Here is a 12,644-nt window from a genome sequence, read left to right on the forward strand (position 1 = left end):
TAATATCAAAATTGTTCCGAATGTTCAAAAAAAGAATTAATTTATTTTTGTATTTCATTGGAAGGCACTTTGTCCTAGAATAAAATTGCTGAATGATTTTCGGAATATAGCTTTGAAATTCAATAAGAACTCAATGTATAAAACAGTATTTCTCTTTCATGCTACAATTCTGCGAGAACTGGAATAATCTTTTGGAAAATTGACTTGACCTTAAAGTGTACTTCATGGTCAAAGATTAAGGTCAAATTTAAGGCCACTAGTAGATTCTGCGACCGAGATTCTACAAATTTTGTCTAACTAACTTTTTTCACTCCTCATTTTGTAAAATTCAGAGGGGGTCTCGAACTTCTTGAACCTTCTATGTAATAACTTACATGAATAATATCTGGTCTTAATAACTCTTATCTGGTCTCTTTCCCATTTATTTAGTGACATTTTTTTGAACAATTTACGTCTCTCATTTAAGATGTTACATCTTATTACATAAAATGACTCCCATTTGCGTGATATCATCTTTTTGAACAACCTTGTATTAAGCAAAAAACTTTGGAGAAAAAAGGCTTGTATGAAATAAGAAAATTATGATGCATTTATGAATATCTTTATAATTGCAAAGCGTTTTTTAAAGAAAAATCTTTTTAAGTAGTACATCCATAAATTTTCGCAAATAATGTGTCTTAAAAACGAATAATAATAATATTAATAATAATAATAATAATAATAATAATAATAATATAAAAAAATAGAGATATGAACAGAAATTAGAGTACAAACCATGCAAGTGGAACCAAATAATATGTTTTGAAAATGTAAGCAATAAATATTAATCAAAACCAACCCAAGAGTGAAATAACTTTGCCTATATTTCAATTAAATTCTAAATAAAAATAAAAATTTATGAATAGTTTACTATTTGCATCTTTCATAATTCCTATATGCATCTACGATTGAGATATTACTCTACTGTGTTTAAATTGATACTTATTACAGACCGAATGTCTTGAAATTGTAACCTACCTCGAGGTTTTAACTATGAATTTTAACTACCAGAAATAGTATGCTTTTGAACTCATATTCTGTTATTGTTAATGACCTGGACAAATGATTTCTTCCACCGGGTAGCATTTAAATGAACATAAGCTACGGCAGATTCTTCCAAGCCATTTCCGTGCGGTGATAATAAATGCTTCGTTATAATGTAACCTCAAACCTTATACTCAACCTTAACCTTATAGATCAACCTTATAGATTATTAGTCATGATAAACAAGAATAATTTTCAATCGTTGATTCGAAAACTGTTCGATTTCACAGACATCGAATGAAAATCGAGTATTGAACATGTGTTTAAAAGTCTTTAAAATTTTAAATTGCCACAAAGTGTTTTTAGTTCATATAAAGGTCACTCGAAAAAAGCCACTAAAATAATTTTTTAACACCCGAACTAAAAAAAGGGTGTTATAAGTTTAATCCCTATGTGTGTGTGTGTCTGTGAGTTTGTCTGTCTATGGCATCGTCGCGTAGTGGCCTGAAAGACTGAACCGATTTTATTTTATTTTTTTCGATTGAAAGGTAATTTAAAGGAGAGTGTTCTTAGCTCGAGCTAAATGTTTCATACCCGAAAAAACTAAAAACTTGGCAATGGTCTTCAAAATTTATTCAGTTTGGAAAAGGCATGACATATAATTTTATCATATAAATAATTACTATGGAAATAATTGGTCAAATAAACCTGGCTCAATTCATTTGAAAAGTGAAATGGTAAAGTAATTAGGTAATTCAAAACAATAATTCAAAAGAACAAAGTCAACTCCAATATTTCCAAAAATTGGTTTACAAGGAATAAATCGCATTTGTTGGGAGTTTTTTCAATTTTGTAAATTTCACTTGTTTTTAGTTAAAACTTTTATTTGATACATTTTTCAAGACTATACTTTCTCTAGAAAGTATAAGATGGCAACGACATAAAAAAAAGATTTTCAGTGGATATTGAACTTTTTTTTATTGAAATCGGGTAGGGGTGACTTATGCCTGGCTCCTGAGGGCGTTTCTGTTAACTGCGTTTGTAATTGCGTATTTCCTAGAAATAAAAACCATTTTTTAAATCATTTTTATATTCTTTTAATCATTATCACAACATAGTATAAAACAAATTCGCTTCGCACTATCTGTCTGTCCCTACGTATGCTTAGATCTTTTAAACAACGCAACAGGTTTTGATTCGGTTTAGTTTTAGTAGATAATCACTCGATCGAAGAGGAATGTTTATATGTATAATTTACATGCATTATATGTATAGTAGAGAAGCTGATAATTTTAGAGGTTTCTTTTGTGATATCGTAAATAAACACATTCTATAGTATATTTAGTATTAGCATCAAATCCGGTCACTAGTACATTATAATTGCAGGAAATTATTTAATTTTTAATTTCCCAGCTTAATTCAGCTTTACTATCGCGCAGTCTGCGTTAATGAATGCAAGCGTTTTAAGATGCCAGACTTACTTCATCCCACCGTAGTTCCATAAGGAAAAAATTATTCAAAATTCAGTAGTCAACTTTTCCTTCAACTCTCATATGAAGAGGGACTATTGACCCTCACATATGTAACACCCAATATGTCTAGCAGAAATGCTCTATTTCAATTGATAGTAATATTGGTTATCATGTGTATGTGGTAGAATATGTACATACTCTATTTACGGATGATTGAATATACAACTAACACATCTGGAACTTTCTCAAATAATGTTTTTATCATTTTTGTATTCATCCGTTGCAATAACACCGGTTATTTATAGATTCTGGAATGAAAATGCACTTTTATATTATACCACATACGTGCATACATTATTTGTGTAATGTATACGATCTTATATAGTAGATAATATTTTGTCTTCCAGAAAAATAAATTTGATTACGAAAAAACTGAAATATATAGTTGCGTCTATTCTGTATTACTCCAATCATCTCAGGGTTCACCTCGGAATCTAACGAAATAAGCTGAATTTTTGTACAAAACTTTAGTTTGATAGTACAAATGTTGTCTCAAAAGTCACATATGGTCACGCGTGCGTGTCTTTAGTGTTAAAGGTCAAAGTTCTTGAAAATTAGTTTTCTGTGAATATCTCGTTTCTTTTGCCTTCAAAGTTGCAGAGCATAAAATTTTCTACAAATTTTGTAAAAAACTTTTTTTTGAAATAGACGGCGCAGAAGATGATGCGTTCAGCTTAACATACTTCAGTGCTGGGTCACTATATATAAATATAAGGTATAATTATTTAAGTTTTTTTTAAGGAATAGTTATAGAAAAAACCGTTTAATAGACTGGGATTCACGATTGACGTAATAATACGTCTATAATACGGCTTTTTCATTTAATTATCGATTAAATACTACTTAAATAATTTTTTAATACCTTATATTTATAAATATTGCTCCTTCTTTTTCAAAAACAGTCCAACGAATAAAATGTGTTTCCATACAAATAGTATCTCAGCTATACGTACCTTGGTACCGGGTTTATATTTATAAATATAATTTATTAAATAATTATTTAAGTAGTATTTAATCGATAATTAAGTGAAAAAAAAAGTTTAATATACAGGGTTAATCGTGAATCCTAGTCTATTATACTTTTTTTCTTCCATAATTATTCATTAAGTACTACTTAAATAAATAATACCTTATCTTTATAAATATTGATCCAGCACTGAAGTACGTTAAGCTAAGCGCACCATCTTTTTGCTCCCTATATTTCAAAAACGGTTCAACATACAAAAAAATTTTGTAGAAAATTTTAATAAATGTTCATACGATTGAAGGCATAAGAAATGACATGTTCACAAAAAACGAAAATTTTCGAGAACTTTGACCTTGAATATCTAAAGACGCGCACTGGTCAGGCGTGTGACTATTGAGACAACATTTGTCCTATCAAAATAAAGGTTCGTATAAAAATCCAACTTATTCCGTTAGATTCCGAGGTTGCACACTTATTTTGACTATGATTGGGTTATTTATACATTTTGAGTTTATTTCTTTTAGTAATTTACATAACAGGTGAATAAATTTTTAAATTGAGGTAGACATCCGCCATTTTAATTCTGAGTACCTACTTCGTGAAACATGGTCAGGTATCTTTAAACAGTTGGATGAAATTGAATGCAAAGTGTCCAGGTTACGAGATCAAGCCATTTTGAAATAACCTCTCTAGAGTTAATTCAATTTGGGGGCTTTATATATTTGAATGCTAGTAAAATCTCGACGCAATTATCTCTCACGAAATTCTTCTCATATATATTTTATATGCTTTAATAATTTATTTTTTAAACAACATATGTAACACCCCTTACGGTTTTATTCCATACTGGTTTATAGTGGAAAACAAATATTCATTAGTTTTAGAAATTGCAAATATTTTCCTGTAAGTTAATGAGGATCTTCTTCGAAAAATTACTCACCCTTGAAACATAATTTTTTTGCCATGCCCGCCGATTTTTAACCTCCGAAACAAAAAAAAAAGAAGGGTTATATTTTTGATAGCTATGTGTGTGTGTGTGTGTGTGTGTGTGTCTGCCTGTCTGTCTGGCTAATTTTGATTTGTTTTGTTTTGTTTGAAATCTGGTGTAATTGGTAGTGTTCTTGGATATTTCTAGTGCGAGTTTAAGGTTCCGTAACTAGAACAACTAAAAACTAGGCGACGATAATCAATATCGGTTCAGTTTGGGTGCGGCTCTAAGGAAAAAAGGCAATTTAATAGAAAGTGTTCTTAGGGGTTAGAATGTGTTAAGGGTTTTTAAAATTTTGTCAATTTCACTTGTTATGTAAAATTATGGAAGAAAAAAATGGGTTAAGAAGAGTGGGTTGAGTAAGCTTCTTTCCTTAGCAAGGTCCTTTGATGCTGCAATTTTAAAAAACAGCAAGAATGAGTAAATAACGAGACATGAAGTTAACACAGGATGAGCTAGCACTTTTTGCTTTTTAACCACCGAACCAAAAAACAAAACGGTGTTATAAGTTTGGCCGCTATATGTGTGTGTGTGTGTGTCTGTCTGTCTGTGGCATCGTAGCGCTTAAACGGATGAACCGATTCAGGTTTTATTGTTATATTGAAATATAATTTAATGGGGAGTATTCTTAGCTATTTTTCAAGTGCAAGTTTATAGGGAAAATAGGGAAAAACTGACAGTGTGAGTTTCGTAGGCGAAAAAATGGACAAAAAAGCGATGATCTTCAAAATCGGTTCAGTTTATAGAAGGCCATTTTCAATAACGGATATTTTAATAACTTTAAACCTCAACCATTTTACCTTCGCAACAATAGTAATACACATGTAATGCATATTATAATATATAATTTTTCATCGTTTAAATATTGTAAATACATACTAAAAGCTTTCATTTAATAATGAATTTTAACGAAGGTATTAAAAGATCCAAAATATATATATATAATATATTACTACGTTTGTTATTGTATATAGGTTGCTTCGAAAATTGTAAATTCTTTTTGATTTACCTTAAAAAGATTTAAAAATACTTGATATTTAGAAAAAGTGTTTTTCGGTTAATTCTATCATAAACCTAGAGTTAGACAAAAACAAAAAGCAAAATAAAAACGAACAAAACGAAAAAAGAGCAATTTGTCATGAAACCATTCTGAAGGGATCACTCCTTGTATGTAAAATCATATATGAATTATCTAACAAAATCTCTTGTGATTCCCTGACACGAAACCTGTATGTCACCGTTGTTTGATATACCTATAGTCCGACGTGTTCAGGTTTTTACTCTATAAAATATAATTGAGGGAATAATTTCTATAATTCAGAAGTTCTCAGCCCATCATTAAGCGGATATTCGGTACGTCCAATACAAAAAATGTTTCAAGCAAAGCAGGTTTGTATAAAAGGAGGACACTTGAAAGTCACCTTAGATTGGACTTGGTATTCAAGGTTTATTAAAAGTCCGTTCAGAGAAGTCAGAGGATATCATTGTATATTATTAAATTAATAGCCCAATGCGTAAATAAATTAATTAGTACTGTCTGATATCTCCCTCGTTTCGTGAATAATACCAAAATGGCAATGCGGAACTGTCAACGAATAACAGGCAAATGTTACTCTCTAGAAAGATTAGCCCTTTAATGTCTCGAAACATGAAAGTGTTTCAAAATGGTGATATCTAACAATAAACGAGTAACAGACAAGTAAAATATTTATCTATCTAGACAAAAATTTCGCTGGTTCAACGCGGTAGTTTATAGCTTAGCGGTAGTCGAAATACGCGTTCATAGCAAATGTCCTATTTTGTCACTGCCAACTATACCAAATTAGGGGGTGAAAACTTCTTCTTGATTATAGTAGAATCTTGATAGTCGGAACACTTTTGTCAGCCAGCTTTTTCCACACTGGTCTCTACCAATCACTCAAAAACGATACTGTTTGTTTGTGTATACACCTTTTTCTGTAATGCTTTATTGTCAGCAATGTTGATTGAGCACCTTACGATCTACTTTTCTGAATATCTAGGATTTTTTTCTAATTGCTTGAACTGAAATTTGGGGCAATAATAAGAGGGAAATGTTTGACTTATCTAGCATAACATGATTTGCAATGTTGAAAACCACAAACCTCTGGACTATTATGACAAACATTTGAAGAATAAATTCACATCAAAAACTTTCACATTTCGTGCGTAACAAACAAGGATTAATTATTTTATTATGTTAGTTTGTTTGTTTAAGTGGAACATTTCTATCAAGAGTGATGAGGATGACATACTCACTAATCGTTGACATGGGATCATTCCTTTTTCTGAATGTACATATAGGTATGACGTAATTAATTAGTAATTTTATTTCTTTGCAAATTTGTTTAGGTTTTACTTACTATTTTATGAATTTAATTTAACTTTATTCTAAATGCGTTACAGACACGTGACTTGACGTTTGCTAAATATATAAATGAGTATAAATTAACAATTACTGAAATTAGAAATTTTTTATGATTGTATTAATTGCGGTCTTGAAATAAATATGTGCGTGTTGGAACAAATTCGTTAATTGTACGTTATAACAATTCAATTTTGTACAAAAATATTTTAAGGAGAAAAAAATTTATCGGAATTAATTAAGTACTTGGTATTTTTTCGTGTCAAAAAACAATATGAAATATGTATACTTAGTAGGAAATACCTGTGATGCCTTGAACTACACGACATTCCCAATAATGACCATTGTATACAGAAGGGGGTGTTGAACACCTTTTTGACATACATTTCCAGAATTTTTTATTTTATATTTTGACAATTCTTAACACTTATAGAAGACTAGCTGTTACCCGCCCGCTTTGCTGGGCAACATCCCCACTTGCACCCCTCCCTCCACATTTCCTTGCGTTGGATAACAGTTTTGTAATGTACACGTCATGCTCTTTTATTTGATACCCCACTTAGGTATATTTGTAAATATTCGATATTTCCTTCCCACTTTCTCGCTACACCTTTCTACCCTCCGAAGGTTAAAAAAATTTCTAAATGTAATTTAAAACATTCTGACCAAGTTTTGAACTATTAAAAGCCATAATTGAAAAATATGAATTTTTTATTCATGAACACCCCCGCAACCCCCGCTGTGGGTGGAATTTCGTAAAATCCGTTCTTAGCTGACCTCTACTTGGCAAAAGGAATATTCCTCCCAAATTTCAAGTCTCTAGGTCTTATAGTTCCAGAGATATCGTGATGAGTGACTATCTATCTATCTATCTATATCTATAGAAAGTCTCCTATATATTTATAGAAGATTAGGAAATTGATAACTAAGAACCTAAAAGATCGAGTTTTACATTTTCATCTAGACCGACTTTTTTCAATGCACACATTTCGAAAACGTTGGCGGAAGGTAAAATATGTCAAGATACAAAAATTATTTAAAATTGTGAAAAATATAAGGTCAAAATCTTATTGGTTTCTAATCAAATAATTGGTCAAAGCCAATCGACAATCGTCACACTTGTTGATAACAAAATTTTAGTATATAAAATTTTTAAACATCTACATCTGGAAAACGGCAAAGTAAGATGAGAAAAGTCAAGTTACAAAAAATTATTTAGAAATGACCAAAATATAAGATCAAATTGGTTTTGATCCAAATATTTGATCAAAACCACACAATAATCGTTAATTTTGTCAGTATCAAATTTTCATCAAAATGACGAATTTTTTGGAAACGGTGAGGTTTAGAAAAAAATTTCCAAGGGAAAAAAAGCAAAAAATGGTTCAAAATAGGAGATCTAATACGTTTTTTTTCTATTTTCATTAATTGTCAGCACGATTGATTGATACGAATTTGTAAACGCGCTCACGAGCGTAAATTTAACTTTCTGACTAAACTGACTTTTTTCTACACTCTCATATGAACAGTTTGTGCCCGATCCCGTAAAAATCGGAGCTGTACTTTTAAATTCCGATCACAAAAGTCTTATTTCCACAACTACACGCAACTGTGTAGTTGAGGAAACTATAATAGTAGATCTTCATCGAATAATAGATTACGAAAACTGGATATCCGCAGATTTAGGTGTGCCATCACTCCGTTTCGAAAAAAAAAAATCTTTAGTGCCACTGACTTTATTAAAAATACAATACCATTATAAAACTATCCTTGTTTTGACAAAATCCACAATAGAAAGGGTTTTATCCTGCAAGAACTGTATGGGGACCTTATCATAATCTACAATTTGAAAAATCCTACTGTTATTACTTGGACCATCCTGTATACCTAGATATGTGAAGTAATTGTAATAAAAATGATAAATTTATTTTTTCGTTATGCAAAAATTATTACTGATACCACATCTTCAAAAAATTAGAGGTTTTGTAATTTTTTAGGTGAATTAAAAGACAGTAAGCATAAAAATTATTAATCTAGACACCATTTTCTGTGTAAGTTTACACAGTTTTTAATAGTATTATTAAAATTTTATTTTATTGTGTTTAAAATAAGATCAATTTTCATTATATTAATAAAATTCATGACGCCAAATGAAATAGAACTCTTGTCATAGTAAAGGTTGACCGGACATGAAGAAATTTATATTTATAGATCATTTGAATAATTCATACGTATAAAATACTATTTGGAAAAAAAATTTTGTCGGGTTTTCATGTAATTAATCATTTAAAATTGGATTTTGTGTAGCAACTAAATGATCGTATACATTATCGATAATGTTACTCCACCTTGCATAAATTAAAAAGTAACAAAATTATACTTTTATATATTACATTTCGTTCAAATTAAAATAAAAAGTCTGACGAAGATTTTTGAAAATTTCTTAATTAAGAACATTAAAAATTTATTTAAGTTTTTGTCCACCAAGACAGGCAGTATCAAAGGACGATAATTTATAATTTTAGTAATTAAATTATTTCATTTATTCGAGTAGGTATTAGTATCGTAGATGCTAACTAAATTTACATAATTAATTTGCAGATTAAAAAAAATGTTAGAATGTTGACACTGTAAAATTTCACTGTGCTGTCCGATCAACCTTAATATCTGAAGAATAATACTGAACTTAAAAACTTTTTTTTCTATTTTTTTTTCTTCTTACAATAAAAATGATGAAAATAAATAATTATAATAATAATTATACTATAAACTTACTTAAAGTAGAACAGTAGAGCTAATGATAATATTAAAGCGACTAGTGATATTGAATATCCGATTTCATGTAATGATATGATGAACTTGTGCCACTGTAATCAAAAGAAAAACAACGTTATTACAATTTACAGAAAGATAATACAGTTAGTACAGTAAAAGATGTTACAAATAAAGGAAAATGAAAGAAATTGCTCGCATTTTGCTAAAACCTCATGGAATGTGTTTCTTGGATGTCAACTATTATTAGTAAGGCATGCGTTTGTGGTGCAAATGTTTCTATTTATAAAAAAAAAAAAATTGTTGATTCAATGAAACGATCAATGTTAAAGGCAACTTGAATTACGTATACGTTATACATGTATAATATTTTTCGATTATTTGCTAAGCACTTAACATTTACGTCATACAATACATGGTCTATTTACTAATTTTTTAAGTGAACTTAAACATTGATCGTTTCATTGAATTAAAATAAGCAATTGTCTTTGAGTCTGTAAGAATATGAGGACTTCAATCTTTAAGGCCGTTCATCTGCCAACGTGTTTCCCTGAGGGTGTTCATAGGGAAACACTATGAAAATATTAAATTATTAGAAAATTGAAATCTTTTGTGAAATTCTGAAAATGTAGTCATAATAATTAGTACCTTAGTAACTTAGTTTTATGTATAGTTATCGAAGTTATTTTGGAGAATTATCGATTTGTTTGTATGTTATAGTCGCATATATAACCGAGTTTGTCTCTAAGGCTATCAATCGAATTTGAAAAATTATTTTTGTATATGATAGCCAAATACATGAGGAATAATTTAAGCTCTATTTTATTTTCCAAAAACGAGATCTCTACGAAAATTGCAATAATGTAACCCAATGTGTCAAATATTTTGTTATTAAAGTCCTTATAATAAATAAATAACGTAAAGATCACTTATAAGATTTTAAAGATTCGTTCACCTAAAGAAAGCTACATTATCAGTGAGTGGCTAAGCGAAACATACAATTTTTTTCGTTTTTTGGAATTTTTTAAAGGAGTTAATGAGTTCTCAAAGAGATTTTATCGTTAAACGAACTCCGTTAAAATGTCGCACTTATAAAATGTCAGTTTTTTCGTTATTTTAATAAATGCAAGAATTATTTTGTGTAACATCCGAAAAAATGTGGTGTTTTTATACCAAGTTTTGCTTGGGAATAAATAGTAAAAGAACACTATTTTTCTTTTACTACAACCATTCATTAGTTTTGTCAATAAAATCCTAAATTATATTCGAAAACTAAAACCTCAGCAATTATAGAATCGCGCTTCAAAATGTATGAAAACAAGAAAATATTTTCTTCGAAAATTGTTATGATAAGTAAAATCCTTATTACAGTCGGGGGACCACTTCTCGGTCATGTGGAAAACTGTTAAATCTTAGGGGTCCCCCGCCTGTAATAAGGATTTTACTTATCATAACAATTTCAGATTAAAATATTTTCATTTTTCATACATTTTGGAGTGCGGTTCTATAATTGTCGGAGTTTTAGTTTTCGAACTTAATTTTATTTAAACCATTTTGGGGTTATAATTTCGTGATAAAGTATAACAACATATATATATATATATATATTTGAAAAGTGCTCTCATAGCTTTATATCCCCTAGAGGGCGCCGTATTCAATTTAATGTGACAGTACATAACCTGTAACCAGCGGACAATCAAGACTCTTCTAATGATACTGCATTTGTCAAATTATGATAAGTAGTTTAGAAGCTAGCTGAGAACAGATGAACATACAGACATATATGGGTCAAACACTCGCCATTGCATAATCGGGGTAAAAAAAAGGATTGATTTTCAATTATTCGATTTTAATTACCTTATTATGAAAATATTTAGTAGAAACAATACCTCAGATCGGTACTTAAACGAACATAGATGCGGTTATATTTTAAGTATTTTAAGTCTAAGCTTTAGTTTGTTTGATTCTAGGTTCTTTTTTATGCATCTTAGAAATGTTGAATAACTTTATGGAAATCTACTGAATTTTTAAAAAATCAATCTAAAAATTTGATGTTTTTAGAAACCACGGTGCTATACACTTAACCTGATACTTATATTCACATTATATTAAATCAAGATCTGATTTATTTGATAAGATGATTTGTTAAACATTTGTTGATCAAATAATAAATATTATTGTTTTATGTCATTAAAAATCACTCAAATATAATTATTTGTAAACTTGTTCAAATAATTCAGTAATGAGTCTGTGTTTATATTTTGAAAACGATATTAAAACATTAATGTCATAACATTTTACAATTATTATTATAATGGATATAATCTATTTGAATGTCAATTTAATTGACGTTTACATTTTCTAGTTATTTAAGAAACAATTCGATTGATCAAAATTGTTGAAATTTTCAAACTAAACGTTTTCCCTGGTTTGGGTACTATATTAAAAAGATCGTTTTCCCACGCTTACAAATTGCAATCCGAGCTTCTTTTAAACTTAGGATAGCATTCAATTTAAAAACCTGATCCAAATGGGTAACGTTCAGTAATCGGTAGTAAATATTTTGTTCTCACCCGAACTTTTCATAGCGTTCTCTACCAGTCACTCTAAAATGATATTGTTTGTTTATATATACATCTAATTTGATTCATTGTGATGGTTGAAAATACAACAGCATCACAATAACAATACTATGGGTAAAGTCTCGCTTAAATACTTACAATCTCTAAGGTTTCAGGTTCTACGATTAGTGGTTTAGGCTGTACAATGATCCGTCAGTCATTCAAGACAAAGCATTTTATAGCTATAGATTAACAATTTATTTTATTTCTATGACATTATTTTCAAATACGTAATAACACTTTTGTTTAATACAATAATATTGAATATAGTCTAGTCAATGTAGGTCAATGTACCAACAATACATATGATAATACTGAACAAATACTTTTCATTATTATGAAGAGCACTTTTTAGATG

At 29.5% G+C, this 12,644-nt stretch overlaps 1 protein-coding gene across 1 annotated transcript in view; it reads right to left on the reverse strand.

The window, feature by feature from the left end:
• The window catches only part of LOC123296305 (calcitonin gene-related peptide type 1 receptor-like), a 295,317-nt gene that overhangs the window by 145,913 nt on the left and 136,760 nt on the right, over positions 1 to 12,644 (reverse strand). Inside the window, exon 4 of the mRNA XM_044877766.1 lies at positions 9,669 to 9,760. Within this exon, the coding sequence (XP_044733701.1) occupies positions 9,669 to 9,760 (92 nt within the window). The remainder of the gene's footprint in view (positions 1 to 9,668; positions 9,761 to 12,644) is intronic.

The sequence above is a fragment of the Chrysoperla carnea genome, chromosome 3, assembly GCF_905475395.1.
Source record: "Chrysoperla carnea chromosome 3, inChrCarn1.1, whole genome shotgun sequence".
Lineage (NCBI taxonomy): Eukaryota > Metazoa > Arthropoda > Insecta > Neuroptera > Chrysopidae > Chrysoperla > Chrysoperla carnea.